At 50.4% G+C, this 13737-nt stretch overlaps 2 protein-coding genes across 13 annotated transcripts in view; one reads left to right on the forward strand and one right to left on the reverse strand.

Moving 5' to 3' along the window:
- Positions 1-1439: 1439 nt before the first annotated feature.
- Positions 1440-13737, reverse strand: part of SEMA4A (semaphorin 4A) — a 35615-nt gene continuing 23317 nt past the window's right edge. For 11 of the 12 annotated variants that reach the window (XM_033195545.1, XM_033195539.1, XM_033195540.1 and 8 more), the window contains 5 exons: positions 6170-6350; positions 4211-4329; positions 3908-4065; positions 3492-3592; positions 1440-2783 (listed from right to left, as the gene is read on the reverse strand). In XM_033195545.1, coding sequence (XP_033051436.1) covers positions 2194-2783; positions 3492-3592; positions 3908-4065; positions 4211-4329; positions 6170-6350 — 1149 coding nt within the window. In that variant the 3' untranslated portion in view covers positions 1440-2193. The remainder of the gene's footprint in view (positions 2784-3491; positions 3593-3907; positions 4066-4210; positions 4330-6169; positions 6351-13737) is intronic. The other variant, XM_033195548.1, reaches the window with a different exon arrangement.
- Positions 7882-8840, forward strand: LOC117074274 (SAP domain-containing ribonucleoprotein-like). The gene is made up of 2 exons (XM_033195549.1): positions 7882-8481; positions 8653-8840. The coding sequence occupies exon 1, from the start codon at positions 7882-7884 to the stop codon at positions 8428-8430; it is 549 nt and encodes a 182-aa protein (XP_033051440.1). The 3' UTR covers positions 8431-8481; positions 8653-8840.

Raw genomic sequence — 13737 nt, forward strand, 5'->3', positions numbered from 1 at the left:
CCTGGCTTTTTTTTTTTTTTTTTTTTTTTTTTTTTTTGGCTAAGTGGGTACGTTGCATGGTGGTTGTTTTTTTTTTTTTTTTTTTAATCACAATTTAAATTTTTTAAAAAGTTAAGAGGCCGGGCGCGGTGGCTCAAGCCTGTAATCCCAGCACTTTGGGAGGCCGAGACGGGCGGATCACGAGGTCAGGAGATCGAGACCATCCTGGCTAATACGGTGAAACCCTGTCTCTACTTAAAAATACAAAAAACTAGCCGGGCGACGAGGCGGGCGCCTGTAGTCCCAGCTACTCGGGAGGCTGAGGCAGGAGAATGGCGTAAACCCAGGAGGCGGAGCTTGCAGTGAGCTGAGATCCGGCCACTGCACTCCAGCCTGGGTGGCAGAGCAAGACTCCGTCTCAAAAAAAAAAAAAAAAAAAAAAAAAAAAAAAAGTTAAGAATCCACAATAGAAGAAAATTGTGAGAATGGGGTGGTCAATGTGTGAGGGGTACACAGACACCAAAGTCAAATTTGGCATTATGGGTTTATGGGTAGTCTTGGAGACAGCCATTTGAGCAGAAAGGTGGGGAAAGAAGCCAGACCTCAGGGGATTGGAGAGAGCTCAGGTGACACTGGAGGGAGGTGGGGGCAGCCAGAATGGAACCGCTCCCGTGTTTGGTGGTATCAGGAAAGAAAGACTGAGTGGGGGTGACGTGAATGGATAGAGTCTGGGGAAAGATTTGTGTTTTGTTGTTTTTTTATGTAGAGAACGCCTGAACACACCTGTAGGTGGGAGAGGCGAGATGAAAGATTGAGGAAGTGGGTAAAGCGAGTGGGGACGCTCGAGGTCAGATGGTTAGAGAACAGATCCCTAGCAGTGATGGGCTGAGAGATGTGCTGGTTAACCTTGGTGGAAGAGGGACCTGTGCCTTTGTGACAGAGGGGAGAGGAGGAAGGTAGTGTGGAGGTGTACAGAGCATTATCAGATATTGAGAAGGATGTGGCCAGGATGGGGGTGGATGCACAGTCTTTCCATAAATTCATCTACCAACAGTTGAAGCCAACTGCTGCAGTGGGGAAGCGGGGCTGAGTTGGAGTCACGAGAAGTGTGGGAGAGCTGTGGACAGCAACTGTGGGGGCCGCAACAGGGGAGTTAGTGATGGATGAGGTATCGCCTGTCTAGCAGACGGATACAAGCTGAGCCTGGTCAACACCAACCTGCGGTTGGCCCAAAAGGCAAAGTTTGCAGCACCCTCCAGCAATGCTCAGAGTGGAGGAAAGTGCTGTGGGCTGGTTCTGGGTGGGGAGCTGGCAGGGCAGAGGAGGTAGTCTGAAGTTGGAGAGAACTATCACCCCACAAACCTAGTCCTCCTCCCAACTGATGTGCTTGGACTGCTTGCTCCCTTGACATTCCAGCAATTCTCTGCCGGAGCCCTCTGCTCCAACAAACACATCGCCCGTCATACATAAGCTTTGTCTTTTTAATAAAAAATAAACAGTCTCTGACAAGCAGTTTTCTGAATCCCAAAACAAAGGAAAAGGGAGGGGGAGAGGTCAAGGGGTCAGCTAGGGTAAAGGAGTGAACAAGGCTCAGATTACCCCTACCATTCTGCCAGGGCAGAAGGGATCACAGTCTGCCCCAACTGAAGCAAGAAGGAAGGTGGTCAGACTTCAGGAAAGACTTCCTGGGAGTCAGTGGTGCATGACTGGTAAGGGAAGCAGGAGGGAGCAGATCCCTGCACGACCCTGCGAGAGGGGAGTGTTGGTGTTCAAAGTGGCAGCTTCAGAGTGGAGTTTCCAGGAGTGGCATGTTAGCATATGGTTGTTTAGATGTTTGGTGTTCATTACCATAGTGTCCTGGGACAGGCAGGTTTTTTAGGGTCTCTTGGAACACTGTGTTTCTGGAGGGTCCCTGGAATGGCCCGAACTGAAGGATCCTCTCCAGGTTCTTCAATATCAGCGCAGGAGCAGGTCCAGGGGTAGCCCCCACCCTGTTAGAGAGCTCATGTGCTTGGTAGAAGGGAGTCCCATAGGGGAGGCAGACTGCTGCGCATCACCCTACTGAGTGCCATCAGTGATGCAGAGTAGCAGAAGCTCCTCTCAGGGGAGAAAGGTGGTCTTTTGTGCTGCTCTCATCCTAGTCAAGTCTGTGCTGGGGCCACCCAGCCAGCATGGCCAGGTGCCTGCCCTGCAGCCCCAGCCTGTGCCTAGAGTTTAAGCCACCTCAGTGCCTAGGCAGTTGTCAGCGTCCACATCACTGGCAGAGGTCCTGCATTCCTTGGGGGACTGGAGGTGTTGCTCTCTGCTCAATGGGGCCTTCTCCCCAGGGGGCACGGTCTCGCAGCCCTGAATCTTGCCCCGAGCCCGGAGTGCTCCCAGTGGGGAGGCCAGGAGGATGATGAGGGCTCCTGAAAGCACTAAGGCGAGGAGGACAGTGACAGTGACAAAGTGGGGCCAGTAGGACCGCTGGGCAGCCAGGGCGGTCCCACCACTGACCCTGGTCAACGGGACCTCCACGTGCTCCCGGGGGATGCCTGCCAGTTCAGGATCCAGGGCCAGGGGCTGGTCTTGGCTGTCCACCCAGTAGGAGACCACAGGGTATGAAAAGCCATTCTCAGTTGCCCAGCACTGGTAGAGACCTCCAACTCCATCCTGCACTATCAGCAAGAGGGAGCCATTGTAGACAGTGGAAGAGGCTTCTGGGACTGCTGCTGGGCCATGGCTCCAGTAGTAAGAGGCCAAGGCTGACAGGTGGGGGCAGGGGAGCTCCAGAAAGGAGTTGGGGACAGCCAGAACTTCTTTAACTGTAGGAGAAGAAAAGGAGCAAAAGGTTAAGGGAGGGGTGAAGGACAGAGACAGGAGGGAGTCTCTAACCTATCTTTGGACCCCAGCCCTTTTATTTTTTTGAGGCAGGGTCTGGTTCTGTTGCCCAGGCTGGAGTGCAGTGGTGCAATCTCAGCTCACTGCAACCTCTGCCTCCTGGACTCAAACCATCCTTCCATCCCAGCCTCTTGAGTAGCTGGGACTACAGGTATGTCTCTCCACAGGTTAATTTTTGTAGAGATGGGGTTTTACCATGTTGCCAGGCTGGTCTCAAACTCATGAGCTCAAACAATGATAGAAGGGAGTACCGCCTCAGCCTCCCAAAGTGCTGGGATTATAGGCGTGAGCCACCACGCCCCGCCAGCCTGGACCCTAACTCTTATCTCCAACTTCTATTTCAACTTCCAAAATCAAATTTCACTCCTCCTTAATTTCCAGTCTGGACCCCAAACTAAGCCCCAGTCCACCTTACTCCAACTCTGACACCAAAATCAACCGCAACCTCAATTCTGAGCTCAGAATTCCTGTCCCTCTTCCCTATAGTCAGGACCCAAATCCATCCCAACTCAGGTGTTCAGATCTCAAGGCAGGCAGGTGCTGGGAGAAGAAATTGGAGCAGGAATGCCCACCCCTGCCCAAAAGTCTTCCAGAGCCTTTGCACCTCCCCTGGTGAGAGGTCCTACACTTACTGATTTGCGGGCGGCTCTGAGGCCAAAGGCTCCTGCTCATGGGGCCACTGGCACATGCCCACTCTGGGTTCCCCCGCTCCATGTCCTGCTTCCAGGAGTTCCTAAGAGAGCAGAGAAAGCAAAAATTATCCCTCGAAAGAGCTGAAAGTGGGAAGAGGAAGGAGGAAGGCAGGAAGTACAGTAGGGAAGAAGGTAGGCCAGGGGAGACTAGGAACAGAGAGGAGAGGAACCCGGGATGGTCAGAGCAGCTTCAAAACTGCCCGGAAACTCCATCCCTGGAGAAACCCACTGCAGGATGGGAGGACTCTTGGAGTGAATGTGTCAGTAGCCCCTGGACAGAGGAAGAACAGTAGCAGAAGCTGGCTGAGAAGGGTCCTGGCTGGCCATCCAGGCCACCATCCAGGACTGACACTCACAGGTTGGGGGCAGACAGGAAGCAACAGGTTCGGGACTCAGGGTCCCAGGCACAGTGGGGGTCCCGGGCAAGGACACAGTCCACACAGCTCTCATAGACGCTACAGTTGGCTCGGGGCACCCTCCAGACACCTCCTGAGAAGCCTACAAACACTGCACCCTGGAGGAGAGATGGAGATTGTCAGGGAGCACCAGCCACATCTAGTAAAGTCCTAGCATGCCAGTGCAGGCCCAGGGAGCCAGCCCAACAGGCCCCCAGGGCCAGCCCCACTGGAAGGCCATCTGATGGTCAGGTCCCTTCCCACCTGGGTGGGGGCCAGTTGCAGGTTGCGAACAGGTTCGGGGTCAGGGAACAGCTGAATCTCTTCCACCAGATGAGCACCACTGTCCCCACTCACCACAGCCTTGTGGAGCGACCCTGTGGCTATGGGGAGACAGAGAGAGCAGAAGTCATCTCACCTCATCCACAGATCCCTTCCCAACTTCAGTGGGCCTCCCCAGATGTAAGAAAGCGCCTTCTGAGGGTGATGTATACTGGGCACGGGTCAACCAGACCGTTCACCTTCCTCTCTGCCATGGAGATGGCAGTCTCTTGTAAATGGCTAAAATCCCTTGGACCCCTGTCCTTCCTTTGCAACTCCCTGACAAAACTTTATCCCTGGAGAAACCCAACTATTTCTCCATAGGCATGAAACAGTGGGCAGCTGGGTGCTTCTGTAGAAAATCACATCACCTGCCTCCTTCACTTCCATCAAGCACCTCAGGGAGGTCTACCTGGCCACCCTTTTAACAGGTGCAACCTCCTTACCTGGCATTCCTGATTCCCCTGCACACACCTCTACGTGACTCAAATCTCATGATGTGCCATGTAATTTACTTATTAAGGATGCTATTGTCTGTCTCCAACCACTCCACAGACTGAGATTTTTGACTGTTTTGTTCTCTGCTGTATACTCAATACATGCACAGCTGATACAGTGCCCAGTAATATGGCCTGAAGGAATGAATGAACTTGACAGATTTCTTCCACTGACCCTCAAGGTTATCCTCCTCAGCCAGGCCCTGCCTGAGCAGTCGGCCTGGGCAGTCTTGCAGCATTCCCTGCTGACTCCCTCTCCCCCTTTCCACAATGGCTACTTTGCTTTTTGGTTTTTTTTTAGACGGAGTTTCACTCTTGTTGCCCAGGCTGGAAGGCAGTGGCACAATCTTGGCTTATTGCAGCCTCTGCCTGCCGGGTTCAAGTGATTCTCCTGCCTCAACCTCCCCAATAGCTGGGATTACAGGTGCGTGCCACTACACATGGCTAATTTTTTTTGTATTTTTAGTAGAGACGGGATTTCACCATGTTAGCCAGGCTGGTCTCGAACTCCTGACCTCAGGTGATCCACCCACCTTGGCCTCCCAAAGTGCTGGGATGACAGGCATGAGCCACCCGCACCCAGCCCACAATGGCTATTTGAATCTACCCCTCTCTCCTCAAACTTCCCACCTTTCCTGCCCCCTCACTCCCAGCTCATGACCTTGTGTGCCACCTACATAGAGAATACAAAAGCCTTCAAATAAGAGCTCCCTTGGCTTCTGCCCCCTGAGCCTGCACACCCACGAAGTCACACCACGCTGCTACAACTTCACTCCCAGCCCAGCTCAGGTGCTGTCTCCCCGCCACCCACAGCTGCTCAGCTCCACATGTGTCCTGGACTCTGGCCGCCTGCTCCCTCCACAACTTTACCTGCCATGTATCCCTTCTTCTACCCATCTCTTTGCCATCCCCCTGTCTACTAGATGCTTAGTCCTTCCTGTCTATAAAACAAGAACCCTGGGGGCAAGGAGGGGGGAAAAACAAAACCAAGAACCCCAGCTGGGCTCCACTCCCTGCTCCAGCCATCATCTCCTTCCTCTCTCCCTTCACAGCTGAGTTTCCTGAAGGAGTGATCTCTACAATGCGGTTTCCAGCTCCCCTCCACCCACTCACCTTTCAAAATTCCTCTAACATAGCTTTCCCCCAAGACACACAGCTCTTGATAAGGCCACCAAAGACCTCCCTGTCTGCCTCCCCCACCATACAAAGCTCAGGAAGGGTAGGGAGTGGACTGTTTTGCTCCTCTGCTGTATTTCCAAAACCTAGAAGAATGCCAGGCACATAGCAGGTGCCCAGTAAACAGCTGTTGAATGAATAAATGAATGAACTCAAGGGTTTCCCTCCTCAACCTGGGGGCAGCCTCTGCTCTAGTCCTCTGGGGGATGTCCCGGAACTCTTTACTCACTGGTTCCCAGGTACATGACAAGATGGCTGTGCCCATCAAGGCCCTGGGCTGTCTCCACTGCAAGCCGTGTATACTCTACACCAGACTTCACCAGCAGGGGCGTCCCCACCACCTGCTCATCCATCAGGAAATGGTCCTTCATGAAGGTCAAGGCCTTATCAGAGGAGGGGCCCACCGAGCACTAAAGGAGGAAGGAGGCAGATCAGGTTGGTTGGCCCCTTCCCCTCAGTTCACCCTCCCACCGACGCGTGCGCTTCTCCTTCGCCTCCTCCCTCATGGCAGTCCTCATTTCAGGGTGGTGGTTAAAGCTCCCACTCTGGAGCTGCCTGGTTGTGCATCCCAGCCTCTGCATGCCTGAGGTTCCTCAGCTGTGAAGTGGGCCTATTACCAAGACCTGCCTTATAGGCTCACTGGGAAAATGAAATGCACTAATACATGAAAAATAATTCACACAGTGCTTGGCATGAAGCAAGCACTCAGCCAATGTTAACTGTTATTACTGTTCTCCTCTTTTGCACCTCCAGCAAGGAGGCCTGGCAACCAGCAGGAAGCAGGACGAAGGCTCCTTACAGGCAAGTACCAAATTTTATGGCTGGACATAGTGGCTCACACCTGTAATCCCAGCACTTTGGGAGGCCTAGGTGGGCGAGTCACCCTGAGGTCAGGAGTTCGAGACCAGCCTGGCCAACATGGTGAAACTCCGTCTCTACTAAAAATACAAATAATAGCTGGGGGTGGTGGTATGCCTGTAATCACAGCTACTCAGAAGGCTGAAGCAGGAGAATTGCTTGAACCCAGAAGGCAGAGGTTGCAGTGAGCCGAGATTGTGCCATTGCACTCCAGCCTGGGCGACAGAGAGATACTCAAATAAATAAATAAATATACAAAAATTAGCCAAGCATGGTGGCAGGCACCTGTAATCCCAGCTACTCAGGAAGCTGAGGCAGGAGAATCACTTGAACACGGGAGGTGGAGGTTGCAGTGACCAAAGATTGTGCCACTGCACTGTCTCAAAAAAGAAATTTAAAAAAGGACCAAATTTTACTCATGTCTGCATTTCCTGGCATAGCACAGGATCTGGCACACAGTTGGTGCTCAATAAATGTTTGCTGAGTCAACGACTGAATGAATGTCACAAAAAGGGTTGGTGTAGCACAGAGCATTTCTCATCACGGTTTTGCACGAACTTGCTGCATGACTCTGGAAGAATCCCTTCTCCATTCCGAGCCTCCTTTTTCTCACCCATAAAATGAGGGGGTTGGACCAACTGTTCTCTAAAGGCCCTGCTAATATGAGGATGCTGTGACTCTGGGACACCTGTGTCCTGATCTTCAGTCAGGATCCTTGTTCTCCAAGAGCACTGTCTTAGGGCCAGCCCCAACTCTGTTACCTATAAGCTGTGTCCTTAGATAAGCTATTTCACCTCTCTGACCTTCAACTTTCTCATCTGCAAAATAAGGTAATAACATCTACATCTCATTTTGATGCCAGAATGAGCACGTGCACCTACTCTCATGTCCTCCCAAAGGGTTTTTTTGTTTGTTTGTTGTTTTTTATTTTTACAAATAGACACAGGGTCTTGCTATTTTGCCAAGGCTGGTCTCAAACTCCTGGCCTCAAGTGAACCTTTTAATTTGGCCTCCCAAAGTGCTGGGATTACAGGTTAAAGGTGTATTTTTAAATTTAAAAATTGTTTTTTGAGGGGTAACAAGATGGCGACTGAGACAGTGGAGTTCCATAAGCTGAAGCTTGCCGAACTAAAGCAAGAATGTCCTGCTTGTGGTTCGGAGACCAAGGGAATAAAGCAAGATCTTATCCACAGACTCCAGGCATATCTTAAAGAACACGCTGAAGAGGAGGCAAATGAAGAAGATGTACTGGGAGATGAAACAGAGGAAGAAGAAACAAAGCCCATTGAGCTCCCTGTCAAAGAGGAAGAACCCCCTGAAAAAACTATTGATGTGGCAGCAGAAAATAAAGTGGTGAAAATTACATCTGAAATACCACAGACTGAGAGAATGCAGAAGAGGGCTGAACGAATTCTTAACTCTCCAAGCTTTGTGAGCTTGGAGAGTAAGAAAGCTGCTCAGGCAGCTAGGTTTGGGAATTCTTCAGTTCCAACAAAAGATCTGTCATCTGATAACAAACCTATGGTTAACTTGGATAAGCTGAAGGAAAGAGCTCAAAGATTTGGTTTGAATGTCTCTTCAATCTCCAGAAAGTCTGAAGATGATGAGAAACTGAAAAAGAGGAAGGAGTGATTTGGGATTGTCACAAGTTCAGCTGGAACTGGAACCACAGAGGATACAGAGGCAAAGAAGAGGAAAAGAGCAGAGCGCTTTGGGATTGCCTGATGAGAAGTTCTTGATACTTTGTGTTCTCCAGTGTTTTCCATTTCTCTCATTCTTCTTGGTCACACATATGCCTAAATGCACAGTCATGTGCCTACATCCTGCCTCACAATGAGGGAGCATATACCCCAGGTTCAAGTGCTGGATTGTGTCATGTGACCATCCCAAAACTCAGAGCACCCTATGGCCATCTTTGCCCTCTGTCACATAACTTGAAAACTGCCTGATGGCCTTTTTGCAGTGGTTCCCTCCAGGAAGCCTTGATCTCAGTTGAAGAAGCTCTTTCCCGGCATTCCAGTGCCCCTGTCAGCTCCATACTCCTCAGACTTAACAAAGGCTGTCATGCACACAATGTAACAAATACACAAAAAAATGATAATTACACTAAAAAAAATTGTTTTTTTGAAACAGTGTCTCACTGTCATCCAGGCTGGAGTGCAGTGGCATGATCTTGGTTCACTGCAGCCTTGACCTCCTGGGTTCAAGCCATCCTCCTACCTTAGCCTCCTGAGAAGCTAGAACCACAGGTGTGTGCCACCATGCCCAGCTAATTTTTATTTTATTTTATTTTATTTATTTATTTATTTTTTTATTTTATTTTATTTTATTTTTTTTGAGGCGGAGTCTGGCTCTGTCGCCCGGACTGGAGTGCAGTGGCCGGATCTCAGCTCACTGCAAGCTCCGCCTCCCGGGTTTACGACATTCTCCTGCCTCAGCCTCCCGAGTAGCTGGGACTACAGGCGCCCGCCACCTCGCCCGGCTAGTTTTTGTATTTTTAGTAGAGACGGGGTTTCACCGTGTTAGCCAGGATGGTCTCAATCTCCTGACCTTGTGATCCGCCCGTCTCGGCCTCCCAAAGTGCTGGGATTACAGGCTTGAGCCACCGCGCCCGGCCTATTTTTTTGTTTTTTTTTGAGACGGAGTCTCCCTCTGTCTCCCAGGCTGGAGTGCAGAGGTGTGATCTCGGTTCACTGTGAGCCCCACCTCCCAGGTTCACGCCATTCTCCTGCCTCAGCCTCCCAAGTAGCTGGGATTACAGGAGTCCACCACCACACCCAGCTAATATTTGTATTTTTAGTAGAGACGGGGTTTCACCATGTTGGCCAGGGTGGTCTCCAACTCCTGACCTCAAGTGATCCACCCACCTCTGCCTCCCAAACTTCTGGGATTACTGGCATAAGCCATCATGCCTGGCCCGAGCTAATTTTTTATTTGTAGAGGTGGGGGAGGCCAGGCACGGTGGCTCAAGCCTGTAATCCCAGCACTCTGGGAGGCCGAGACGGGTGGATCACGAGGTCAGGAGATCGAGACCATCCTGGCTAACACGGTGAAACCCCGTCTCTACTAAAAAATACAAAAAAAAAAAAAACTAGCCGGGCGAGGTGGCGGGCACCTGTAGTCCCAGCTACTTGGGAGGCTGAGGCAGGAGAATGACGTGAACCCGGGAGGCAGAGCTTGCAGTGAGCTGAGATCCGGCCACTGCACTCCAGCCTGGGCAACAGAGCGAGACTCCATCTCAAAAAAAAAAAAAAAAAAAAAGAGATGGGGTCTCACTATGTTACCCAAGCTGATCTCCAATTCCTGGCCTCAAGTTATCCTCCCACCTTGGCCTCCCAAAGTGCTGGGATAACAGGCATTAGCCACCGCACCTGGGCCAAAGGGAATTTTTTTTTTTTTTTTTTTTGAGACAGAGTCTCGCTGTGTTGCCAGGCTGGAGTGCAGTGGCATGATCTCGGCTCACTGCAAGCTCCGCCTCCTAGGTTCAAGCAATTCTCATGCCTCAGTCTCCCAAGTAGCTGGGATTACAGGCATGCACCACCACACCCAGCTAATTTTTTATTTTATTTTATTTTATTTATTTATTTTTTTATTTTATTTTATTTTATTTTATTTTTTTTGAGGCGGAGTCTGGCTCTGTCGCCCGGACTGGAGTGCAGTGGCCGGATCTCAGCTCACTGCAAGCTCCGCCTCCCGGGTTTACGACATTCTCCTGCCTCAGCCTCCCGAGTAGCTGGGACTACAGGCGCCCGCCACCTCGCCCGGCTAGTTTTTGTATTTTTAGTAGAGACGGGGTTTCACCGTGTTAGCCAGGATGGTCTCAATCTCCTGACCTTGTGATCCGCCCGTCTCGGCCTCCCAAAGTGCTGGGATTACAGGCTTGAGCCACCGCGCCCGGCCTATTTTTTTGTTTTTTTTTGAGACGGAGTCTCCCTCTGTCTCCCAGGCTGGAGTGCAGAGGTGTGATCTCGGTTCACTGTGAGCCCCACCTCCCAGGTTCACGCCATTCTCCTGCCTCAGCCTCCCAAGTAGCTGGGATTACAGGAGTCCACCACCACACCCAGCTAATATTTGTATTTTTAGTAGAGACGGGGTTTCACCATGTTGGCCAGGGTGGTCTCCAACTCCTGACCTCAAGTGATCCACCCACCTCTGCCTCCCAAACTTCTGGGATTACTGGCATAAGCCATCATGCCTGGCCCGAGCTAATTTTTTATTTGTAGAGGTGGGGGAGGCCAGGCACGGTGGCTCAAGCCTGTAATCCCAGCACTCTGGGAGGCCGAGACGGGTGGATCACGAGGTCAGGAGATCGAGACCATCCTGGCTAACACGGTGAAACCCCGTCTCTACTAAAAAATACAAAAAAAAAAAAAACTAGCCGGGCGAGGTGGCGGGCACCTGTAGTCCAGCTACTTGGGAGGCTGAGGCAGGAGAATGACGTGAACCCGGGAGGCAGAGCTTGCAGTGAGCTGAGATCCGGCCACTGCACTCCAGCCTGGGCAACAGAGCGAGACTCCATCTCAAAAAAAAAAAAAAAAAAAAAGAGATGGGGTCTCACTATGTTACCCAAGCTGATCTCCAATTCCTGGCCTCAAGTTATCCTCCCACCTTGGCCTCCCAAAGTGCTGGGATAACAGGCATTAGCCACCGCACCTGGGCCAAAGGGAATTTTTTTTTTTTTTTTTTTTGAGACAGAGTCTCGCTGTGTTGCCAGGCTGGAGTGCAGTGGCATGATCTCGGCTCACTGCAAGCTCCGCCTCCTAGGTTCAAGCAATTCTCATGCCTCAGTCTCCCAAGTAGCTGGGATTACAGGCATGCACCACCACACCCAGCTAATTTTTTAGTTTTAGTAGAGACGGGGTTTCACCACGTTGGCCAGGGCAGTCTCGATCTCCTGACCTAGTGATCCACCTGCCTCGGCCTCCCAAAGTGGTGGGATTACAGCATGAGCCACCATGCCCGGCCAGGGAATTTTTAAAAAGACATAAACCTAGACGAGCGAGGGATGGGGAGAATAAGAGAGAAGTGCAAAAGCGTCCACATTTTGGAAGCTGGAAAGCGAATGAACAACAGAAAAGACTTAACAGAGAGAGAGAGAGAAGCATCTTCTCAAGCCAGCCCTGGAGGAAGCCCCAAAACATTTAGAAGGCAGGATTCCTAAAGTTCACAAATTACTACTCTCAGCCACCTCTGGAAGTGAGGTTAATGGGGATGCTAAATAAGGAAGATTATTTGAAAGTCTGTTTAAGAAACAGGCTGGTACTCTCCAAACTCCACAGACCTGGGTGACTGCCCCTTCCACATCCTGGCCCAAGACTGGAGGCTTATCCACCAGAGAGAGTAAAACAGAGGGTTTCTGGATGGAGGATAGCAGGCCCAGTTGATGGGGACACCATCCTGAAAGCAGGGGGATTCAATACAGGTAGGTATACTACATGATGAGACTCTTTCCCAAACCCAACCCTCTTCCCCTGTGGCTCCCAGACACCAAGAGCCAGATCATCTGCCTCCATGCAGAAGACTAGAAGAAGCTGCTCTGGGAAACTGACTGGAGGTCTAAGAGGAAAGACTTAACGACCTAAGATACAGTAAAGACACTGACACTGAAGATTCCCACCAAACAGCCCAGCCAGACCACTCTCAGTGGTGGTATAACAGAGACCAAATTTCCAAGCCTTAGTTATGGACACAGAGCTCCAAACAGCTTCAAGGTCCCCTGCTGTTAAAATGAGTAGACATTCAAGGACTACCAGACATGTAAATAAAACCACCAACATGAAAGAAAGAAACCAAAATAAACAAATAGGAAAAAAAAAAAAAAAGAAGAAGAAAAAGAACCAACAAAAACCTAAGAGAGGCCGGGCATGGTGGCTCACACCTGTAATCCCAGCACTTTGGTAGGCCGAGGCGAGCAGATTGCCTGAGGTCAGGAGTTCGAGACCATCCTGGCCACCATGTTGAAACCCTGTCTCTACTAAAAATATAAAAAAATTAGCTGGGCGTGGTGGTGGTCACCTATAATCCCAGCTACTCAGGAGGCTGAGGCAGGAGAATCGTTTGAACCAGGGAAGTGGACGTTGCAGTGAGCCAAGGTCGCGCCTCTGCACTCCAGCCTGGGCAACAGAACAAGACTCCGTCTCAAAAAAAAAAAAAAAAGAAAGAAAAAAAAATATTGGGCACAGTGGCTCATGCCTGTAATCCTAGCACTTTGGGAGGCTGAGGTGGGCGGATCACCTGAGGTCAGGAGTTCAAGATCAGCCTGACCAACATGGTGAAATCTCATCTCTACTAAAAATTCATAAATTAGCTGTGTATGGTGGTGTGTGCCTGTAATCCCAGCTATTCGGGAGTCTGAGGCAGAAGAATCGCCCGAAGCCAGGAGGCAGAGGTTGCATTGAGCCGAGATCATGCCATTGCACTCCAGCCTAGGCAACAGAGTGAGACTTCATCTCAAGAAAACTCCCAAAAAACAAAAACAAACAAACAAACAAAACCTAAGAGGAAATAGAAATGAATCAGAAAGAAGAAAACGTCACAGAAATCCATCATTACTATCCTAAGAGAGATATGTGAAAATAGTGCACCCATGAAACAGGAAGCGAATGCTCCCAAAGAAGAGTCTTTCCTTCTCACAAAGAGGGCCACCAGGCATTACAGGCATCCAGAAAAAAGAGCACACAACCATGATGAAGTAATCTTGCCCCTCCTCCAAACCAAACCTGAATCTGAGTAAGTCTCTAGATCCAACTACTGAACAATTTATAGGAAATACTTAAACTACACTACAAAGATGCAGTCATCAAGATCCAGGCTGTGGAAGACTGACAAACAAAAAATGCATGAGAAAAATGGAAGACGGGAAGGGATTATGTAAATTTTTTTCTTTTCTCTTTTTTTTTGAGACAGGGTCTCACTCTGTTGCCCAGGCTGGAGTACAAT

This window comes from Trachypithecus francoisi, unplaced genomic scaffold (assembly GCF_009764315.1).
Source record: "Trachypithecus francoisi isolate TF-2019V2 unplaced genomic scaffold, Tfra_2.0 Lachesis_group5, whole genome shotgun sequence".
Taxonomy (NCBI): domain Eukaryota; kingdom Metazoa; phylum Chordata; class Mammalia; order Primates; family Cercopithecidae; genus Trachypithecus; species Trachypithecus francoisi.